At 44.6% G+C, this 24,455-nt stretch overlaps 1 protein-coding gene across 1 annotated transcript; it reads left to right on the forward strand.

The window, feature by feature from the left end:
* Positions 1–2,674: 2,674 nt before the first annotated feature.
* Positions 2,675–22,633, forward strand: LOC121539708 (extracellular tyrosine-protein kinase PKDCC-like). The gene is made up of 9 exons (XM_041848422.1): positions 2,675–3,329; positions 4,200–4,316; positions 11,695–11,966; positions 12,344–12,423; positions 15,612–15,719; positions 16,659–16,832; positions 17,152–17,255; positions 18,049–18,108; positions 22,448–22,633. The coding sequence occupies exons 1-9, from the start codon at positions 2,733–2,735 to the stop codon at positions 22,631–22,633; spliced, it is 1,698 nt and encodes a 565-aa protein (XP_041704356.1). The 5' UTR covers positions 2,675–2,732.
* The last annotated feature ends 1,822 nt before the right edge of the window (positions 22,634–24,455 follow it).

Raw genomic sequence — 24,455 nt, forward strand, 5'->3', positions numbered from 1 at the left:
GTAGGCCTACTGTTAGACTACTAGTCTCTATACTAGGTAGGCCTACTGTTAGACTACTAGTCACTATACTGGGTAGGCCTACTTAGACTACTAGTCTCTATACTGGGTAGGCCTACTGTTAGACTACTAGTAACTATACTAGGTAGGACTACTGTTAGACTACTAGTCACTATACTAGGTAGGCCTACTGTTAGACTACTAGTCTCTATACTGGGTAGGACTACTGTTAGACTACTAGTCTCTATACTGGGTAGGCCTACTGTTAGACTACTAGTAACTATACTAGGTAGGCCTACTGTTAGACTACTAGTAACTATACTAGGTAGGCCTACTGTTAGACTACTAGTCACTATACTAGGTAGGCCTACTGTTAGACTACTAGTAACTATACTAGGTAGGCCTACTGTTAGACTACTAGTAACTATACTAGGTAGGCCTACTGTTAGACTACTAGTAACTATACTAGGTAGGCCTACTGTTAGACTACTAGTCACTATACTGGGTAGGCCTACTGTTAGACTACTAGTAACCATACTAGGTAGGCCTGCTGTTAGACTACTAGTCACTATACTGGGTAGGCCTACTGTTAGACTACTAGTCTCTATACTGTGTAGGTAGTTTCGGGCTTTAGGCCTACCCAGGGTTGGGTTTGGACGGGTGGGTGGGTGGGTGTCCACAGTGTCCCCCTCCCAGAGTGCAAAGAACCTTGGCATGACCCTGGACAACACCCTGTCAATCTCTGCAACATCAAAGCAGTGACTCGCTCAGCTTCGTCCGGGTTAGGGGAGGGTTTGGCCGGCTGGGATGTCTTTGTCCCATCGCATTCTAGCGACTCCTTGTGCCGGCCGGGCGCTTGTACGCTGGCTTCGGTCGCCAGCTGTACAGTGTTTCCTCTGACACATTTGTCTGGCTGGCTTCCCGGTTAAGCGAGCAGTGTGTCAAGAAGCAGTGCGGCTTGGCGGGGTCGTGTTTCGGAGGCTCCTGACCTTCGCCTCTCCCGAGTCCGCACGGGAGTTGCAGTGATGGGACAAGACAGTAACTACCAATCGGATATCACGAAATTGGGGAGTACAAATATAAAATAACACTTTTGTTTTTGTTGCTGCTCCCGCTATAACAGCTGCTAACTTGTGTAGACGACTGTGATTTTGTCATCTCCTGTCTAGAATATTGCAACTTGTGCTATCAAACCCCTGCAACTTATCCAGAACACCGCAGCACGCCTGGTGTTCAGGTTCTCCCATGTCACCCCGCTCCTCCACACACTCCACTGAATTCCAGTCGAGGCTCGCATCATCTTCAAGACCCTGGTGTTGCCTATGGAGGAGCAAGGGGAACTGCCCCTCCCTACTTTCAGGCTAGGGTCAAAACCTACACCCCAAACCGAGCACTCCGTTCTGCCACCTCTGATCTCTTGGCTCTCCCACCCCTACGGGAGGGCAGCTCCCTCTCAGCCCAGTCAATGCTCTTCTCTGTCCTGGCAATGACCCAACACACCTCTAAGCTGTGTAAGGGCTATTTTACCAAGAAATAGAGTGATGGAGTGCTGCATCAGATGACCTGGCCTCCACAATCCCCCGACCTCAACCCAATTGAGATGGTTTGGGACGACAGAGTGAAGGAAAAGCAGCCAACAAGTACTAAGCATATGTGGGAACTCCTTCAAGACTGTTGGAAAAGCATTCCAGGTGAAGCTGGTTGAGAGAATGCCAAGAGTGTGCAAAGCTGTCATCAAGGCAAAGGGTGGCTATTTGAATAATCTCAAATATAAAATATATTTTGATTTGTTTAACACTTTTTTGGTTACTACATGATTCTCTATGTGTTATTTCATCGTTTTGATGTCTTCACTATTATTCTACAATGTAGAAAACTAACAAACAAAAAACTTTTGACTGGTACTGTAAGTCACTCTGGATAAGAGTGTCTGCTAAATGATTTGGAAGAATATGAACTTGAATATTCTGTGAATTTTTTCTATCCTGTAATTCTTGAATTAGGCTTATGCATTTAAACCAGGGATGGGCAACTTTGATGGTGGTGTGCCCCCCAATTCTACTCATTTTGCCAAAGCGCGGAGAGAAATGTTTGCAGTTTTTAATATAATATCTGAGTGAAACTGACTGACAAAATCAATGGGGGCCCCCTAGCCGGTAATTTGATCATGAAAAATCAATCAATCAATCAATCAATCAAATTGATTTATAAAGCCCTTTCTATATCAGCAGATGCCAAAGTGCAATACAGAAACCCAGCCTAAAACCCCAAACAGCAAGCAATGCAGATGTAGAAGTTTCCATGGCAAATTAATTTAGCAATCAATTTTTTTTTTTATGACATGGGCTGATTGACTGACTATCAGTGACTGACATAACAAGAGGAAAACTGCTGATGCACAACCACATTTCGAAATTGCACCTTGTGTATTCTACTATTATAATTTGCAACAGTAGGTTGAGACCCTGACTGAGTTCAATTTTTTTGTGGAAATTGATCTGAGGGTCTTATGCTGCCCCAGGCCGCCAGTCGTCCATCCCTGATTTAAACAATTTTACTTGTGAAATCACTGCACCAGCTAACAAAGGGGCGTGATTTTACGGGAAGAAACGCCTCTGGTGGGCGTGCCTCAAGAGGTAAAAAACGATCTCAACCTTTCTCTCGACTACAAAAGAGATCTCTCATCCGATTGAATTGACAGCTTTTAGTGCGTTTTCCTAGAACCCGCGCACGACATGTCCACGACGGGCAGCCCTCTGTGCGCCGCGGCACTTTTATATTTTCTGGTCTTTTCTTTAACATTTTTTATGAACAGTTGGCACTTCAGAGTTCATAAAGGAGTTTTTGAAAATGGAACTCTTGAGGATGATTTTGTTATGGAGCATAACCCATTAGTTCATGAAATCAACGAAAGACGCAAGGAAATCCTCCCTTTCCTCATCTCTTCTGGGGTAGAGAGGTTGTTGGATGAGTCGGGACATTTTGCGCAACACCAATCTTTTGAAAGTAATCATTTGGATATTAGTTTGGAGAATGAAAGTGAAGTTTCCATTGGATCTATTAGAACGAATAAGGATCAAATTGGCTGTGATCAGCTTGTTGATATGAAAGCTGTGGCTATCCTTGGCTCGGGCTATACCAAAATAGTGCTCAAAGTTGTGCTATCAGAGGGACAGTCTGTGGCATTGAAGACTGTGTATGAGCAAGGAACTGACATGGGGAGATGTCTCGAGGATTTTAAAGACCCCTTGGGCTGTCACAAGCTTGTGTCTTTCAAACTGAAAAAAGAAATAGTTTTGTTGCAGAGACTGCAACATCCAAACATCATCAAGGTAAGTGAAAAGGGTATTCATTGATTAAATAGCCTAAGGAATAGAATATAACTTTATTGATCTCCAGGGACTACAGGCTAATCAAGGTGTCAGAGGCTTACACAAACACAACATACATTTTAGTCATTTAGCAGACGCTCTTATCCAGAGCAACTTACAGTTAGTTCCCCCCGTGGGAATCGAACCCACAACCCTGGCGTTGCAAACGCCATGCTCTATCAACTGAGCTACATCCCTGCCGGCCATTCCCTCCCCTACCCTGGACCAATTGTGCGCCACCCATGAGTCTCCTGGTCGCGGCCGGCTGCGACAGAGCCTGGATTCGAACCAGGATCTCTAGTGGCACAGTTAGCACTGCGATGCAGTGCCTTAGACCGCTGCGCCACTCAGGAGACTAACATAGAGCTGCAGTGTTAGAAACCTAGAAACATCAGTGTGACTTAGTTGTCTATTTAAGGAGCTATCCCCTTCTCTGTGTGTTTTATGCTCTGCTGTGTGTGTAAAATGGATGAAAAGCCTCAATGTGCATCTTGTAGGACCTTCCCATGTAATTCCTCTTGAACCTCTCCTGACCTTGGGTCTCAGTTCTGCATCAGCAGCTGGAGGAGATACAATGTCCCTCTGTCCGCTACTCTGCCCATTACTCAAAAAAAAATCCACCAACTCTATTTAATCAATTCATTTCAGTCTAATTTGCAACTTGAACGTAACTAGTTGAAGGCTCCTGTAATGACTACCTTCATGAACACAATTTAACCTATTCACTGTAACAGACCAAAGTAATAGACCACATTTTACTGGTTTGTCCTGAGAAAACAGTTATGCTGCGTTCTCGTAATTGTCTCCTAATAATGCAGTATATCCCTGCAGCTCCGAGGCCACTGTGAAGACAGTAAGGGGGCAGGTGGTATCACAGCCATCTTGGAGCAGGGCTTCCCACTGCAGATGATCCAGCTACTACAGAGCCGCTGGGAGGAACGCTTTCGGGTAAGAAGACCACTAGGCTCTCTCTCTCTCTCTCTCTCTCTCTCTCTCTCTCTCTGGCTTTCTCTCTCTCTCTGTCTCTGGCTCTCTCTGGCTCTCTCTGGCTCTCTCTGTCTCTCTCTCTCTCTCTCTCTCTCTTCTCTTTCTCTTTCTCTTTCTCTTTCTTTCTTTCTTTCTCTTTCTTTCTCTCTCTTTCTCTCTCTTTCTTTCTCTCTCTTCTCTCTCTTTCTTTCTCTCTCTTTCTCTCTCTGTCTTTCTCTCTCTCTCTGGCTTTCTCTGGCTTTCTCTTTCTCTCTCTCTCTCTCTGGCTTTATCTCTCTCTCTCTCTCTCTCTATGGCTCTCTCTCTCTGGCTTTCTCTCTCTCTGGCTTTCTCTCTCTCTCTCTATCTCTCTCTCTCTCTGGCTTTCTCTCTCTCTCTATCTCTCTCTCTCTGGCTTTCTCTCTCTCTCTGGCTTTCTCTCTCTCTCTGGCTTTCTCTCTCTCTCTCTGGCTTTCTCTCTCTGGCTTTCTCTCTCTCTCTGGCTTTCTCTCTCTCTCTGGCTTTATTGGCATGGGAAACATATGTTTACATTGCAGACAAAAGTGAAATAAACAATAAAAAAATAACAGTAAACATTATACTCACAAGTTCCAAAGGAACAGACACATTTTGAATGTCATATTATGGCTATGTATAGTGTTATAATGATGTGCAAATAGTTAAAGTACAAAGGGGAAAATAAATTAACATAAATATGGGTTTTATTTACAATGGTGTTTGTTCTTCACTGGTTGCCCTTTTCTTGTGGCAACAGGTCACACATCTTGCTGCTGTGATGGCACACTGTGGTATTTCACCCAATAAACATGGGAGTTTAGCAAGGCTATGCTCACTGAGTCTGTACATAGTCAAAGCTTTCCTTAATTTTTGGTCTGTCACAATGGTCAGGTATTCTGCCACTGTGTACACTCTGTTTAGTGCCAAATAGCATTCTAGTTTGCTCTGTTTTTTTGTTAGTTCTTTCCAATGTGTCAAGTATTATCTTTTTGTTTTCTCATGATTTGGTTGGGTCTAATTGTGTTGCTGTCCTGGACCTATGGTTGTGTTTTTAAACAGAGCCCCAGGACCAGCTTGTTTAGGGGATCTTCTCCAGATTAATCTCTCAGTAGGTGATGGCTTTGTTATGGAAGGTTTCGGAATCGCTTCATTTTAGGTGGCTGTAGAATTTAACAGCTCTTTTCTGGAATTTGATAATTAGCGGGGTATCGGCCTAATTCTGCTCTGCATGCATTATTTTGTGTTTTCCGATGTACAAGGAGGATTTTTTTTGCAGAATTCTGCATGCAGAGTCTCAATTTGGTGTTTGTCCCATTCCAGGCAACTGGACCTTTTTTTGGAACACCATAATTTTTTGTCTTACTGAGATTTACTGTCAAGGCCAGGTCTGACAGTATCTGTGCAGAAGATCTAGGGGCTGTTGTAGACCGTCCTTGGCTGGGGACAGAAGCACCAGATCATCAGCAAATCTTTCTCTGTCTGCTCTCGCTCTGCTCTCTCTGCTCTCTCTGCTCTCTCTTCTCTCGCTTGCTCTGCTCTTTCTCCTCTCTCTCTCTCTCTACCCTCCTCCTCCTCCTCCTCCTCCACATCCCTGGAGAGAGTGTTAATCAGGAGTGGCCCGTCCCCTGGCTCCCACTGGGGCATACCTGGGCTGGATGATAGGGATGCGGTTGGAGAGGAAGCTGCTACTGGGAGGATGACATTCTTCCAACTGGGCCTGATTAAAATATGCTGAAGGACAGATGTCTGTGCTCAGGTGGATCTTGAATGTTTGCCCCCCTCTCTCGCGCCTTAAACCCTCTACTATTTTCTAGTGTGCGTAGAGTGTACCATATATGTCAGTGCGTGTGTGCATGTGTGTGAGAGAACATGCGTGGGTGTGCGTCCAGAAGTGTTCCTGTTTGCAAAGATATGCTCATTATAACACATGGTGCTGAGTCATCAGGCGTAGTAATTTGGGGATCCATGAAGGTGAGAAATGAGTAACAGTAGGGGTGAGGTGCCTGGTCCTTCAAAGCTTATTTGTCAAATACACAGATTAGCAGATGTTAAAGCAAGTGTAGCGAAATGCTTGTGTTCTCGCTCCAGTATTGCAGTAAATGTATAACAGTACAATACTAATACACAAATAATCTCAAGAAGAAAAAAATTATAAATAAAAAGACGAAGAAACAAGATATTAAGAAACATCAGAACGAGCAATATCAGTCTTGAATATAAATATGTGACCGACCGCCTCGATTCGGTGTTATGTAGCAATATTTGAAATAGGGTTTTTTACATTGTAGACTCAGAGCTAGAAAATAGTATATCATTCACTGCAGTTGAGGAACAAATGGGAAAGTATTTATGCTTTGAAAGTTGATAATCTTGTAACCCCACTTTTGAGAAAATGGCCCTTGAATGTTTTGGGATACCTAGTGGAGAACTCTTCTTTGTCTACACACATTGAGCATCATTTACACCCTCTTAAGCCTTCTCCCCAACCATCTCTTTAAGGATTCACATGTGAGGCCATGTGCTAAACAGAGAGTACAGTAGTGTACAACCAAAGATTTCAAGACTAAAGGCTGGTTTTATACTACTTCAGTGACATCATGAACATTCTATTGTCGTCCGATATCAAACTTGTCGTTATGAAAAAGTATAAACACAACAACGACAGGCTGCATGACATCAGCAACCTGGTGGTCCAAAAATAGCATAACTGGTGTATTTTAACACCAATAAACCCATCCGTTTAAAAATGAATTTAGTATATGTCAATCTAGTAAACCAGGTAACTAAAAGCAACTTTCTAAAACAATAGTTTTGGTTCGTTTCGTTGCTTGTTAGAAGGTGTAAACGGTACAGTGAAATGGTTACTTGCATAGTGGAGTCTTTTGTTTAGACATGTAGCTAGCTAGCTAAACAATGAACCATAATCCCAACTCATGATGTTACTACCCCGCATGAATCTACAGGTAGCTAAAGCTAACCAACTAGCTAGGTTCAATGTTAGCTAGCTAGCTAACATTAGGCTACAACTAGCAATGTGAAATGACTCTGAGACATGAATGACATTACTACACAGATCATAGACGTAACATTAGCTAGCCAGCTAACGTTAGCTAGCTAGCAACAGTATGCTTTAACTTGCAATGAAAATGACTTTCTGACTAAATTAGAAACATATCATATCTGAAAATGTAGCAAGCTAGGGGCAAGCTAGACTCTCTTACTCGTATACATGGATGCCCTTAGTTTGAAGATGTAATCCAGACAGGTGTTTTATACAACAGCCTTCTGTTTTCTCTTTTCGACTCCCTCCGCATCTGCAATCAAACGCCTGAATTTTCTCCATCTCCTTAGCTGTCGTACTCTGCTTCCACCGGGCATTACACTGATTTCAAAACTTGGTCCTCCAGAAACTGAAAAGCCTAAGCACCACTTGTGCAGTTCTTTTAGAAAGGATTACCTACACATACTAAGTAGCTCACGTTATAGACAGAAGCGTGCTACATGGCAGACCAATCACGTCCAACCCATCCATTATCTCAGCCAATCATGGCTAGCGGGAAGGTTCATGTCTTTTTCCGTGGCTAAACCAACTAGGCTTGTAATTTAATAATTGTATTTGTATTTACAGATTACATACAAGTTTTGTTTTTAAGGTATTGAAAAGTCACATGTTCCAGAAGGCATTTCTGCCAAAAATAATCATAAAATAAATGCCTCTCCTGTGAAGTAGTGATGCGCGACATACGCCTAGTTTCCTGAAACAAGTCACGTACAGTGCCTTGGGAAAGCATTTAGACCCATTTACGTTTTCCACATTTTGTTACGTTACAGCCTTATTCTAAAATTGATTTTGAAAATCTGCAATCTACACACAATACCAATGACGAATTGAAAACAGGTTTTTAGAAATGGTAGAGTGGCCAGACGGAAGCCACTCCTCAGTAAAAGGCACATGACAGCCTGCTTGGAGTTTGCCAAAATGCACCTAAAGACTCTCAGACCATGAGAAACAAGATTCTCTGGTCTGATAAAACCAAGATTGAACTATTTGGCCTGAATGCCAAGTGTCACGTCTGGAGGAAACCATGCATCGCTCATCACCTGGCCAGTACCATCCCTACGGTGAAGCATGGTGGTGGCAGCATCATGCTGTGGGGATGATTTTCAGTGGAAGGGACTGGGAGACTAGTCAGGATCAAGGGAAAGATAAACGGCGCAAAGTACAGAGAGATCCTTGATTAGAACCTGCTCCAGAGCGGTCAGACCTTCCAACAGTTTAATGACCCTAAGCACACAGCCAAGACAACGCAGGAGTGGCTTCGGGACAAGTCTCTGAAGGTCGTTGAGTGGCCCAGCCAGAGCCCGGACTTGAAACCGATTGAACATCTCTGGAGAAACCTGAAAATAGCTGTGCAGCGACGCTCCCCCTCCAACTTGACAGAGCTTGAGAGGATCTGCAGAGAAGAATGGGAGAAACTCCTCAAATACAGGTGTGCCAAGCTTGTAGCGTCATACCCAAGAAGACTCGAGGCTGTAATCGCTGCCAAAGGTGCTTTAACAAAGTACTGAGTAAAGGGTCTGAATACTTATGTAAATGTAATTGTTTTACATTTTTAGTCATTTAGCAGACACTCTTATCCAGAGAGACTTACAGGAGCAATTAGGGTTAAGTGCCTTGCTCAAGGGCACATCGACAGATTTGTCACCTAGTCGGCTCGGGGATTAGAACCAGCGACCTTTCGGTTACTGGCACAACGCTCTTAACCACTAAGCTAAGTAATATTGACGTTATTTATTTTTAATACATTTTCAAAAAATTCTAAACCTGTTTTTGCTTTGTCGTTTTGGGGTATTGTGTGTAGATTGATGATTAATCCATTTTAGAATAAGGTTGTAATGTAACAACTTGGAAAAAGTCAAGGGGTCTGAATACTTTCCGAATGCACTGTAGATGTGCCGGAGGGCAGGCAGTATGCCCCCTGTGATGCCTTGGGCTGACCGCACCACCATCTGGAGAGCCCTGCAGTTGCGGGCGGTGCAGTTGCCGTACCAGGCAGTGATAGTGTGGTCCTCTGTAGCTCAGCTGGTAGAGCACGGCGCTTGTAACGCTAAGGTAGTGGTTTCGATCCCCGGGACCACCCATACACCCCAAAAAAATTATGCACGCATGACTGTAAGTCGCTTTGGATAAAAGCGTCTGCTAAAATGGCATATTTTATTATTATTATTATTATTATTATTATTATTATACAGCCTGACAGAGTGCTTGTGAGGGGCCAAGATTTACATTTACATTTTAGTCATTTAGCAGACGCTCTTATCCAGAGCGACTTACAGTTAGTGAATACATATCTATTTTTTTTATTTTTTTATACTGGCCCCCCGTGGGAATCGAACCCACAACCCTGGCGTTGCAAACGCCATGCTCTATCAACTGAGCTACATCCCTGCCGGCCATTCCCTCCCCTACCCTGGACGACGCTGGGCCAATTGTGCGCCGCCCATGAGTCTCCCGGTCGCGGCCAGCTGCGACAGAGCCAAGATACATTTCTTCAGCCTTTTTAGGTTGAAGAGGTGCTGTTGCGCTGCCTTCGCCACAGTATCGGTGTGGAGTGACCATTTCAGGTCCTCAGTGAAGTTTTTGACCTTCTCCACAGCGGCCCCGTCAATGTGGATGGGGGCGTGCTCTCTCTGCCATCTCATGTAGTCCACAATCAGCTCCTTAGCTTTGTTGACGGAGAGGTTATTTTCCTGTCACCGCTCTGCCAGGGCTCTCACCCCCTATCTATAGGCTGTCTCATCGTTGTTTGTAATCAGGCCTACCACTGTGTCGTCAGCAAACTTGATGATTGAGTTGGAAACGTGCGTAACAACACAGTCATGGGTGAACAGTGAATACAGGAGGGGGCTGAGCACACACCCCTGTGGGGCCCCCGTGTTACCTACCTTCACCACCTGGGGTCGTCCCGTCAGGAAAGTCTAGGACCCAGTTGCACAGGGAGGGGTTCAGACCCAGGGCTTAATGATGCGTTTGGAGGGCACTAAAGTGTTGAAGGCTGAGCTGTAGTCGATGAACATTATAGACTTTTTACCCCTTTTTCTCCCCAATTTCATGATGGACTCGTCTTCGAAACACGACCCTGCCAAGCTGCACTGCTTCTTGACACACTGCTCGCTTAACCCGGAAGCCAGCCGCCCCAATGTGTCAGAGGAAACACCGTACAACTGGCAACCGTGTCAGCATCCCGGCCAGCCAAACCCTCCCCTAATCTGGACGACGCTGGGCCAATTGTGCGCCGCCTCATGGGTCTCCTGGTAGTGACGCCTCAAGCACTGCGATGCTGTGCCTTAGAACGCTGCGCCACTCGGGAGGCCCCATGAACAGCATTCTCACAAGTAGGTATTCCTCTTGTCCAGGTGGGATAAGGCAGTGTGCAGTGCAATGGCGTCATCTGTGGATCTGTTGGGGCGGTATGCAATTCGTAGTGGGTCTAGGGTGTTGGGTAAGGTGGAGGTGATATGGTCCTTAACTAGCCTCTCAAAGCACTTCATGATGACAGAAGTGAGTGCTCCGGGGCAATAGTCATTTGGTTCAGTTATCTTCTCTTTCTTGGGTACAGGAACAATGATTGAGCAAGTGGGGACCGCAGACTGGTATAGGGAGAGATTGAGTATGTCCGTAAACACTCCAGCCAGCTGGTCTGCACATGCTCTGAGGACCCGCCTTGGGATGCCGTCCGGGCCCACAGCCTTGCGAGGGTTAACATACATGAACGTCTTAATCATATCAGCCATGGAGATCGGGAGCACACAGTCCTCGTGAACGGCGGAGGCCCACATCGGCAGCTCGGTGTTGTTTTCCTCGACGCGGGTGAAGAAGGTGTTTAGCTTGTCCGGGAGTGAGGTGGCTGGCTTTCTCTTTATAAACCGTGATTGTCTGGAGGCCCTGCCACATTTCTCTTGTGTCTGAGCCATTTAATTGCAACTACACTTTGTCCCTGTACTGTCGTTTTGCCTCTTTGATTGCCTTAAGGAGGTCATAGCTGCTCTTTTTCTACACATCTACATTCCCTTGCTGTGGTTAAATGCGGTGGTTTGCGCTTTCATTTTTGCGATACTGCTGCCTGTGTAATAACCCTGTAATTACACTTGTAACAACACTGTATTACAACAAATTTTTTACATAACACAGCAGACAGTCTAAACGATATTATCATGTATGATGAAATCATCATCATGTATTACGATGATACATGACAATATACATGTCAATGGACAACAGAGTAGAGTATGACAACCATAACGTCAACAACATCATCCAACCTGTACATTCTCCCCTCAGGTTTGTTTGGGCTTGGTGAGACTCCTCCACTTCCTCTCCCACTCCCCTCTGGGCTCCGTGGCTCTGCTGGACTTCCAGCCCCGTCAGTTCGTCATGGTGTCTGGGGAGCTGAAACTCACAGACCTGGACGATGCCAGCGTGACGGAGCCCGCCTGTCAGACGGACCAGGACTGTGTCTTACAGTTCCCCCTCCGCAACTTCAGCCAGCCCTGCTCGGCCCAGGGAGTGTGCGAGGGCCTCAACGAGATGAGGAATCTTTACAATGCCTACAGGTAATACAGCTAGCTGCTCTGTTAAGCTAATTTGTTCTTAACTGACTTGCCTAGTTAAATAAATAAAAAATATATGCAGCTCAATGGAGAAATTTCATTGAAAGTGAATTTAAGTACAGGAATAGGCTTAATATAAGTCTAGGAAACCAGCCCCTTGGTAAAAAACGAAACATTGGTAAAAAAAAAACAAGAACCATTGGTAAGGTAGTCGTGATGTTGCATCATATCCCCAGTCTTTGTTGGTTTAGCTAGATCATACCTCGCTTTGTTCCATTTTGAAGGCTACATGTATTCACTCATGATCCTGACAGGTTTACTGCACGCTTGTTTTAACACTGTGAGGAGGAGTCAACATTGCTTCTTTTCCCCCACCTCAGGTATTTCTTCACCTACCTGTTGCCTCACCAAGCCCCACCTGCTCTGAGACATCTGGTGGATCACATCATGAACTCAACGGGTGAGGACTGGAGTAGACTGAACGTTAGTGATGGAGGGGGGGAAATCGATACAGTTACATATTGGGATATTATTTTTGATGATATATCGTATTGTTTTGACAATATCGCAGTATTATTTTTGTGCTGGTTGGCTGTGCCTGCACCAAAACTCTAGTAGTTTCCTTTTATAGCTCGTTCTCCGTCTTCTTTTTAAATAGGGAGACAATTTGTTTTCAAAACTTTTTATTTCCATGACTGATCAAAAATAGTTTTCTCATGGCTCTCTCTTGTCCATCTTCAGCAGACATATGGTGAGCAAAATGTTTGGAACATCGAATCACAATAAAATCACAGTATAGAATCGCAATACATATAGAATCGTGAGAATCGCAATACATATCGTATCGGCACCTAAGTGTCGTGATAATATCGTATTGTGAGGTCCCTGGCAATTCCCAGCCCTACTGAACATGACCCGCCCATTGCTATTAATCCTCTGAAAGACATAATATGGCCTTTTCATATGTTAGAGCCCAGAGTTTTTCCCTACAACTGTAGGCCCTGCACTTCCATGTGAAAAATATATATATTTTTCCTGCATATCAATATAACTAGGGCTAGGGCTGTTACGGTGACCGTATTACCGCAACACCGGCGGTCACGAGTCTTGACCACAGTCAAATTCCACATGACCATTTAGCCTTCTCCAAGTTCTGATGCTGCTGATGGTCATTAGTAGCCTACCAAACTTGCTAACTGCCTGGTACTCAGCACTCTGTTGTCCCGCTAATCACTCTGACATTAATGGAAATGTATATAGGCTATGCAATTGCGTGAGAAAACAGAGTTTTGATGGCCTCTAATAAAAAGAGGAGGATCCCATCAGCTTTCTATAGGCTAGGCCTACCATATTTATTTCTCAACTATCCTAATATTAAGCACATTGCTTCTCTTTACAACAGGAGTATAGCCGACCTGGCGGGCATGAAATTGAACCACGGGAAAAGCGTCCTCCATTCGCTATTTAAGTGCATAGATGACATGTATAACTTTTTTCTGCCCCTGTTCTGAGACAGGTGTATGATAATGGTTCATTCTAAATGAAAACTAATTTCACACATTATATTACTTAGTATATGTAAAGACAATATTAAAATCAAGAATAGTCTGATGGGTGACAATATTAGGCTATCACTTGTGAATTACAGTATGTATTGTCACTTGTGAATGATGCCCAGCGTGTGCAGTAAGGCAAGAAACGGCGCACACCTTTTTTTTGCAACTTTTTTAAATCATAGTCGCACACCTCATGTAGCCTAGCCCATAGGCCTATATGGTTTGTATCACAACTAAAGTGGCCAAATAACGTCTTAAAATTAAGCACATTAATACGCTTTACAACTGGAATACATAGGCGGCGCGTGAGTTTCAAGTTTGGGGAAGATAATTTTCACCATAAAAAATGCACCTTTTTATAATAAAGCATTACATGCATAATCGCATTTGCGGTCACTTTTGAGAACAGTGTTTTTCCGCTAATTGATGACATTTTGGAACATTCTCACTTATAGCCCACTGCCGTGTGCGCATTGCTGCGCTTATAATGTGAAGAAATAGCCTAATAGTTTATCAACATTTTAAGCTAAACGTTCTGATCCGTTGCATCAGCCTCATTGCTTTTTAAACGTTTTTTTTAATGCGAGTGGTTGTATTAATTTGGGATCTATTTCATCCCACAACTGTCCCAGAGTATGTTTGGAATATTTATTTAGAATAAGTCAACTTTTGTACTATGGGGGTTAGTAGATTGACATAGGCTAGTGCTTTTGCTGTTCGTTAGGCCTACTCATCTTGTTGGCTGACGGAAATGTAAATGTCGACAGTTTTTCGAACATATTCAATATGCGCCTCGGAATTTGATAAGAGGGACGCGCGCAGTTGAGTCCCCAATGTCTTCACTTGTAGCCTACTTCAGAGCTGAGATGCCTGTGAGAAGGACCCAATCACGTGACGGGCATTGGCTAATAATAATTGAGATATCTGAGAGAGCCATGTGAGTGAGCGGTGCTTCAGAGCACGGCGATTGGCAGCCAGGAGAAGGGAAATATAATTATTATATTCAGCCCAAGGGCACAACGGCCACTTTGGCCGCAAAAGGCATGGATTTTTTAGGGGGCATTACGGCAAGGGGGATGCCGCCGGGAATTCGAGGCCTGGTGAGAATATTCTCAAGTGCTTGCCAAATTGTGAATGAGAGACTGATGAAGTGTGTGCAGCCTGCACAAGAAACAAAGCAGAGCTCATGCCTTTCATGCAACCTTTTTTCAAATCATCATTAGAGTCGCATCATGCAGCCTTAGAATGTAATAAAAATCAAAACATATAGCTCAACATTTGTATCACAACTAAAGTTGCATAAATAACTCTAAATGAAGCACATAGAAGGACCTGTTTCTTTGTTAACCGCTCAACACAGAATAGCCGCATGTGTGCACCCTCGGAAATCGTTTGGAGAAAAGATCCTTTGTTTTTTATTCAGCTATGTTCAATTTGTATTCTTCATACTATAAAATAATATGAAATAATTTACATTTACATTTATGTCATTTAGCAGACGCTCTTATCCAGAGCGACTTAAATAATGCCATGGAATTCTAACCAAATCTTGTCTGCTAAATGAACTAGTGTAGTCCACAGCCATATGGCATAGCCAGATCAGGACCTAACATAAGGACAACTCAGAGAATGCTATTATGTTCTTCTGAAATAGACTACATTTTCTTCATATAATGTTTCTTTAGGCCTGTCTAAAATAAATAATGGATTTAATGTGATGGTGTAGGCTATATTAAATGGATTTATTATACTTTTTTAAAATGTAGATGTTCCAAAGGTCTGCATCTGGCTTGTAGGCTATTCGTGGAAGCCAGGAGATGCTAAACGTTTTTGTTAATAACGGTCAATTACCGTCAGACTGTCAGTTATTTTCTTGACAATCACCAGCTGACAAAATGTCATGACCGCCACAGCCCAAACTAGGGCTAGGTGTTTGGACCGACCACATGGGCCTGCCTGACCAGGGAAAAACACTTTTTTGTTCACATTTGTGTGGGGAAATATTATTGTTCACATATATAACCAAGCATATGACTAATTCCAGTGGTGTTTCCACTCATGCCTTTTTCTGTGCTGACCTGTGTTTCTCCAGGAGAGATGAAAGGGGGCGTGAATGACACGTTAGAAGCCTTTGAAGACATGCTCCATCTGTACAAGTCCGACAGGCACCTGGACAACGTGCCTCCATCATTAATCAGAGGTAATGTGCTATGAAAAAAACCCTGTCTTACTACAGCCTCTGGTCTAAATGGCTTTTACAGTGCTCTGGACCCCTCCCCTCCAAACTCTCCAGCCCTTCACTCTATGAAATATTAATAACTAAAAATGACCCGGCTCAGATCCTGCAGTGATATTTTCCATGCTCCAGCGCTGGGTTATGCAGCTGCATTGTGAATAGTAATCATCGTAAAACCTGGAAAGTAGACTTGAGTGGACTGAGCCTGGAAATATGAAGTCATGTTTTAGACAAACAGTGTTTGTGATGTATTAACACTATAAGCTGCTGGGTTCTGGCAAATTAGTTCTAAAATGTAACTGTAGCTCCAGTATGTGTCTTCAGTTACAGGCTAAACGCATTCCTGGGCCTATAGATCTTATGAATGGTCTCTGTATGTTGATTTAGCATCGGGTTCTATTTTGGAACACCATAGACAGAGGAAATCCAGAAGAGACTCACTGTCCAAGGCTTAAACTAAAACAGATCAACCTAATGTTCTCCCCCTTTTTCCAGATTATTTTTTCTACTGATTGTTCTTATAAAGGAACAGTGTGTTTCTGGAGCTCTAACCTGTCACCATTTTGTTTCCAGTGACAGGCTTAATTTTTCACTTTTAAAGTGAGCCTCTGTTTGCCTGACAAATGCCCCAACTGAAGCACTTGTCCCCCCCCATTAGTGTGCCCCCCAACATTTCCAACCCCAGCCTTGTAGGTTTAGGTGAAAGAATACCAATGGCATAACATGACACCCCTGCCACCTTCCTCTCACTGTGAATGAGTTGACTTCTGTTCTGATGTTGGGTTGGAGGGGGGGAGGCAGGCGCTCCTAATTCACATCCCATGCTAATGTTTAGCAGATAAGTTTGTCCCAGGCCCCACAACGTCTCAGAAAGACCCTGGTGTTTCTTCTCCCTCCCATTAGATTATGCAGTCACGAGAGGCAAGAGCACCTCTGGAAATATGCAATCCAGATGCTGGCCCTCGTACAACCACCAAGGCTGTCGGTGCAGTCGGTGCACAGCGCCAAGGAGGTGGCCTTCATCTGTAACTCCCATCCTCACTATCTTCATCCTGAACAACCAGAGGAAGTGGACAGGTTAGTGTCACTGATTGTCAGCCTTGAGACATTGACTGAAACGGGGTTGTCATCAGGGGTGGAATTGGAAAATGACGCTCTGGGAAGTCAACAATGTAACATGCTTAAATTCACCTTTTTAAAAACACACATTTTTACAATCAAAACGATTTCAATTTGGGAACTCCTTGTTGTCACTAAAAAGCGTAAATCATTCTCGTTGAATCCCCTTAACGCTGAGTACTTTAAACCTGATATCAAGCTCCAGTTAAGATTTACTTTAATTCTGAGTCACTGAAGAACTTTACATTTGTCTTATTTCTTTCCCTTTGCTTGTCAGCAGGCCGGCTCCTCGCCTCGTTCCGAAGCGGTTTCAGCCATCTGGTTTCAGATGTGAACTCGGAGGTGTATTTGAAAAAGATGAAAGCCTCAACAGGAACTACGGTATAAGGAGTGAGACAACAGGAGTGTGGAAAATGGGGTGGGGGGAGGTTTGTTTTTGAAGAAAATAAATGAATGTGATATATTTATAGGGCTTTTGCTCAGTGGCTCGTTTGATCTGGCTGCCAATCCAGTGTGCTGCCAATAACTATTTAAAGGGATTTCCCTTGAGGTATAATTATGAAAACAATGGTACCCTCTTTGTTCCCACCTCTGCATCTCTTTCTTTGCCTTGTGTGTTGTGTTTGTTTGCGAGGTTACATGGAGCCAGTGGTAGGACTCCAAACCCCACTCTGAGGGGAAATAGAAACTCTTACACAAATACACTTTGATGATAATGCACCTTGTGGCTTGCCGTAGGAATACGGGTTTGTGCGTCGAGGGCTGCGCATGGTAAGCAGCGTATAAGTATGTATAAGCTGGATGTAGAGGCCTAAGCACTACTAAAGGACACCGATAATAAGAAGAGACCTGCTTGGGCCAAGAAACACGAGCAATGGACATTAGACCGGTGGAAATGTGTCCTTTGGTCTGGAGTCCAAATTTGAGATTTTGGGTTCAAACCGCTGTGTCTTTGTGAGACGCAGTGTGGGTGAACGGATGATTTCCGCATGTGTAGTTCCCACCGTAAAGCATGGGAGGTGTTATGGTGTGGGGGTGCTTTGCTGGTGACACTGTCTGTGATTTATTTAGAATTCAAGGCACACTTAACCAGCATGGCTACCACAGCATTCTGCAGCAATATGCCATCACATCTGGTTTGGGCTAAGTGGGACTATCATTTGTTTTTCATCAGGACGATGACCCAACACACCTCCAGGCTGTTGAGATGGTTTCGGATGAGTCGGATGGCAGAGTGAAGGAAAAGCAGCCAACAAGTGCTCAGCATATGTGGGAACTCCTTCAAGACTGTTGGAAAAGCATTCCAGGTGAAGCTTGTTGAGAGAATGCCAAGCGTATGCAAAGCTGTCATCAAGGCAAAGGGTGGCTATTTGAAGAATCTCAAATATAAAATATATTTTGAATTGTTTAACACTTTTTTGGTTACTGCATGATTCCATGCAGTGCCTTGCAAAAGTATTCATCCCCCTTGGGGTTTTTCCCTATTTGGATTTCATGTAATGGACTTACACAAAATAGTCCAAATTGGTGAAGTGAAATTAAAATAACTTGTTTAAGAAAATTCTAACAAATAAATAACGGAAAAGTGGTGCATGCATATGTATTCACCCCCTTTGCTACGAAGCCCCTAAATAAGATCTGGTGCAACCAATTACCTTCAGAAGTCACATAATTAGTTAAATATAGTCCACCTGTGTGCAATCTAAGTGTCACATGATCTCAGTGTATATATAGACCTGTTCTGAAAGGCCCCAGAGTCTGCAACACAACTAAGCAAGGGGCACCACCAAGCAAGCAGCACCATGAAGACCAAGGAGCTCTCCAAACAGGTCAGGGACAAAGTTGTGGAGAAGTACAGATCAGGGTTGGGTTCTAAAAAAAGATCTGAAACTTTGAACATCCCACGGAGCACCATTTAAATCCATTATTAAAAAATTGAAAGAATATGGCACCACAATAAACCTGCCAAGAGAGGGCTGCCTACCAAAACTCACAGACCAGGCAAGGAGGGCATTAATCAGAGATACAACAAAGACACCAAAGATTACCCTGATGGAGCTGCAAAGCTCCACAGCGGAGATTGGAGTATCTGTCCATAGGACCACTTTAAGCCGTACACTCCACAGAGCTGGGCTTTACGGAAGAGTGGCCAGAAAAAAGCCATTGCTTAAAGAAAAAAATAATCAAACACGTTTGGTGTTCGCCAAAAGGCATGTGGGAGACTCCCCAAACATATGGAAGAAGGTACTCTGGTCAGATGAGACTAAAATTGAGCTTTTTGGCCATCAAGGAAAACCCTATGTCTGGCGCAAACCCAACACCTCTCATCACCCCGAGAACACCATCCCCACAGTGAAGCATGGTGGTGGCAGCATCATGCTGTGGGGATGTTCTTCATCGGCATGGACTGGGAAACTGGTCAATATTGAAGGAATGATGGATGGCGCTAAATACAGGAAAATTCTTGAGGGAAACCTGTTTCAGTCTTCCAGAGATTTTAGACTGGGACGGAGGTTCACCTTCCAGCAGGACAACGACCCTAAGCATACTGCTAAAGCAACACTCAAGTGATTTTAAGGGGAAACATTTAAATGTCTTGGAATGGCCTAGTCAAAGCCCAGACCTCAATCCAATTGAGAATCTGTGGTATGACTTAAAGATTGCTGTACACCAGCAGAACCCATCCAACTTGAAGGAGCTGGAGCAGTTTTGCCTTGAAGAATGGGCAAAAATCCCAGTGGCTAGATGTGCCAAGCTTATAGAGACATACCCCAAGTTTTCTGTTTTGTCTTATTTCTTGTTTGTTTCACAATAAAACCTATTTTGCATTTTTCAAAGTGGTAGGCATGTTTGTGTAAATCAAATGATACAAACCCCCCAAAAAGCATTTTTTTTTTTATTATAGGTTGTAAGGCAACAAAATAGGAAAAATGCCAAGGGGGGTGAATACTTTCGCAAGCCACTGTATATATATATTTATTTATTTACTTGGTTTGTTAATGATTGTGCTCTGACACGCCAAGCGGAGATTTGAACAACGATGGACGCATCCTCCTTACCACCGTTAAACTGTGGAGAGACCTGCGAAACTCTGCAAAACACCACGAACAGCCACAAGTCCCTGATTAGCGTGTTGCCTCAACAGTCATAAAACAGTTAGGGGAATCATTGAGGGGATGTAAAAGTTAGCACCATTAGGAGATGATTAGGGCATAAAGTGCTCCATCATTAACATAGTGCCATTAAATGGTCACCATTTATATTAATTAAATGCAAATCCTTGGCTGGCTACCTGTGGTAATGACTCATAGAGCTGGCTCACTTCAGGCAGACCATTACTTCAGGCAGGCCATTAGAAATGAAGGTATCTGGCAAGGCTGTAACTAAGAGCCAGTAAACACACTGAATCCAATCCGGCACCGTAATGCCCCTTTTTAAAGTGCAGGCCTACATATTTAGTGAGAAAAACGAATTAGAAGAATCATTCCATTATATTTCACATAATTATATTTTTGCTGGCTGCCCAACTGAAGTCTGCCCGAAAGTTTAATTTGCACAGCATCATCTAATAACATTGATATTTTTACGATCACGTTTATATTGCGTAAATGGGAGCAAGCACTTTGGGGTTGTGGAGGATATTACTTCCAGCGAAAGTAATCTTCCACGGTTAGAGACGTAAAAACGGACTGCGCCGATCCCAAACTTATTCAGCAGAGAGGGTTTTATGAGGTGGGGTTTGAGTGATGTTTGGGAGAGAACCCTTAAGCTCTTATGCAAACTGGTTGGAGATCAAAGAAGAGGGTTTTGGTCGTGGTCTAGGCAGGGCCTCGGGAGCAGGGCTTCGGGAGCAGGGCCTCAGGGTCTAGGCAGGGCCTCTGGAGAGGGAGCAGGGCCTCTGGAGACGGAGCAGGGCCTCTGGGTCTAGGCAGGGCCTTGGGAGAGGGAGCAGGGCCTCTGGAGACGGAGCAGGGCCTCTGGGTCTAGGCAGGGCCTTGGGAGAGGGAGCAGGGCCTCTGGAGAGGGAGCAGGGCCTCTGGGTCTAAGCAGGGCCTCTGGGTCTAAGCAGGGCCTCGGGAGACGGAGCAGGGCCTCGGGGTCTAGGCAGGGCCTCGGGAGACGGAGCAGGGCCTCAGGGTCTAGCCAGGGCTTTGGGAGAGGGAGCAGTGCCTCGGGGTCTAGGCAGGGCTTTGGGAGAGGGAGCAGTGCCTCGGGGTCTAGGCAGGGCCTCGGGAGATGGAGCAGTGCCTCGGGGTCTAGGCAGGGCCTCGGGAGACGGAGCAGGGCCTCGGGAGACGGCGCAGGGCCTCGGGAGACGGAGCAGGGCCTCGGGAGATGGAGCTGCCCAGAGCTGTCACAACCGAGTGCCCCTTCCCTTTCCCCTTCAAAACACAACTTAACCCCCAGCCAGCTTAGATAAAGTTACCTACTCGCTCTCTGCTGTCGTTTAGGGTCACAGAAGAGGTTTGAAGTGGCTGACAGGCCGTATTCCTTTCCTGTCTTCCCCCCTCTCTCTCCCTTCTCTCTCTCTCTCTCTCTCTCTCTCTCTCTCTCTCTCTCTCTCTCTCTCTCTCTCTCTCCCCCCCTTCCCCCTCTCCCTCCTCTCTCTCTCTCCCTTCCTTCTCTCCCTCCCCCCTCCTCTCTCTCTCCCTCCCCCCTCCTCTCCCTCTCCCTCCCTTCCCCCTCTCCCCTCTTCCCCCTCTCCCCCCTCTCCCTCCCTTCCTCCTCTCACTCCCTTCCCCCCTCTCCCACCTCTCTCTCTCCCTTCCTCCTCATTCCCTTCCCCCTCTCCCTCCTCTCTCCCTTCCTTCCTCTTTCCCTTTCTTCCTCCCTCTCTTCCTTCCTCCCTCTCTCTCCCTTCTCCCTCTCTCTCCTCTCTCTCTCCCTTCCCCCTCTCTCTCCTGTATTCCTTTCCTGTCTTTCCTCCTCTCTCTCTCCCTTCCCTCTCATCCCTCTCTCGTTTGAACATCCTCAAAGATAAACATCACGGTGACAGACCCAACACGGTGGCCATGTTTTAACACAACAACTCAGCTGAATGGACCAACAAGCTTTGGGTGCTATGACCTACAAGTGACACGGCAAAATACTTGTGTAGCTGAAGTAGTTTTAAGGGCATGTGGATTTATTTATTTATTTTTTAACTGCGAAGGACTTATCAGAGTTAGACAAATCATATATCGATGATGATGAGATATTTTGTCATCTTTTTCCCACACGTGAATATGACATGTATGAAAATGAAAAATATATTGCTATGTCAATCTACAAGGCTTGTCTGTCAGCACTGGGCTGTGACCGCCTCAGTCCTACCAAGGCAGCCCAGCCTGGATACAGTCCAGACTTTAACTGCATCCCCTTGGGGAAATGGGTCTTGCGTCTCCCTTCAAACAAGCATGGCATGTCATCGCTCAGACCATTGACTTGTGATAAGAAATATGCTCAAATATTCTGATAATTGATAAAATAATCTCATCTCATATAATCTGATATTATAATCTGATAAAATAATCAGTTATTCTGATAAAATAATCAGATAAAATAATCAGATATTCTGATTGGTCGTGGTCTAGGCAGGGCCTCGGGAGCAGGGCCTCGGGAGCAGGGCCTCGGGAGAGGGAGCAGGGCCTCTGGAGAGGGAGCAGGGCCTCTGGAAAGGGAGCAGGGCCTCTGGAGAGGGAGCAGGGCCTCGGGGTCTAGGCAGGGCCTTGGGAGAGGGAGCAGGGCCTCGGGAGAGGGAGCAGGGCCTCGGGGTCTAGGCAGGGCCTTGGGAGAGGGAGCAGGGCCTCGGGAGAGGGAGCAGGGCCTCGGGGTCTAGGCAGGGCCTTGGGAGAGGGAGCAGGGCCTCGAGGTCTAGGCAGGGCCTCGGGAGACGGAGCAGGGCCTCGGGGTCTAGGCAGGGCCTCGGGAGAGGGATTAGGGCCTCGGGGTCTAGGCAGCCCAGTCAATCTACAAGGCTTGTCTGTCAGCACTGGGCTGTGATCGCCTCCAGTCCTACCAAGGCAGCCCAGCCTGGATACAGTCCAGACTTTAACTGCATCTCCTTGGGGAAATGGATCTTGCGTCTCCCTTCAAACAAGCATGGCATGTCATCGCTCACACCATTGACTTGTGATAAGAAATATTCTGATAATTGATAAAATAATCTCATCTCATATAATCTGATAAAAGAATCTGATAATCTGATAAAATAATCAGTTATTCTGATAAAATAATCAGATAAAATAATCAGATATTCTGATAAAATAATGTAATAAGAAGATGAGGAGATGAATGTGTTTGGAATATGATCACATCTTCCAAATATGTTAATAATGCGATAAATACTTGTTCAGACCAGTTCAGTGAGAAGGTTTAGATTTACTAGGTCCTCACAGACTCATTTCACTATACTTGAATATACCCTGTAAATCGTGAACTTTCCATCATTATATCTTTGGCAGTTATGAGGTATTTATACTGCCTTCCTCAAGGCACTTTGGCTCTTTCTCAATTGTCACTTTGGCTCTTTCTCAATTGTCTAAAAGCATGGAAATTCCACTCCTTCCCTGTCTAAGCAAGTTGTCAGACTCTGGCATAATTACTGAGAAACATATGATAAGTGATGCTTTTGAGATGTTGGTTTAATTTACCCTGGTCAGTCAGTCGACTGCTCTTCCATCTCCCAGCCTCTAGTTGGCTCGATGGAAGATCCATCAACTTCTAGTGAATCTTTGTTTTTATTTCAACAACTTTCTACTTTCTACTTTGGCTGATCTGCTTGATCCTTTGATCCTGCAGATTTCTGCTCCCCTGATTACAGAATCATTGACAAATATTTTTTACCTGATAATTATCTCCAGGGATTGGAATGCGGCCGATGTGCTCCCTCTCCACAAAGGTGGTGACCCCTCCGACCTCAATAATTATCGCTCGATCTCTAAACTGTCTTGCCTAGCACATTTTTGGGAATCTTTCCTGGCTATGAAATGAAAGATGTGTTTATCAATCTGGTTTCATGCCAGGTCATAGCACCATCTCAGCTGCATCCCTGGTTTTAAATGATGTGGTAAATTGTATGGACAAAAGGAATCACTGTGCTGCCCTCTTTATTGACCTGTCAAAGCGTTTGACACTGTTGACCATGCTCTACTAATTGAAAGATTGTCTGCAATTGGCCTGGATCAGGTGTCATGTAATTGGTTTAAAAACTACCTGACAGACAGGACACAATGTGTATTTTATGATGGTGTTGAGTCAGGTTTCCTTGATATTATGAAAGATGTCCCACAGGGGCTGATTTTAGGTCCTGTACTTTTTACTTCCTATATAAACAATATTGGTCTATCTGCAAAAAAAAATTAACATACCTGTATGCAGATGACTCTGTTGTGTATGCTATTGCCCCCACGGTTGACCAGGCTCTTTTGGAGCTACAATCTGCTTTGCAGAAAGCCTTTGTTAAACTGAAATTGGTACTTAATTATATATTTTATTAACCTCTATTTAGTCAGAGGAGCCCAATTGAGACCAGAGTCTCATTTTCAATGGTGCTCTGAGGACATAAAATAAAATATAAAACTACAAGACACAGTAACAAGA

Source organism: Coregonus clupeaformis, chromosome 21, assembly GCF_020615455.1.
Source record: "Coregonus clupeaformis isolate EN_2021a chromosome 21, ASM2061545v1, whole genome shotgun sequence".
NCBI lineage: Eukaryota > Metazoa > Chordata > Actinopteri > Salmoniformes > Salmonidae > Coregonus > Coregonus clupeaformis.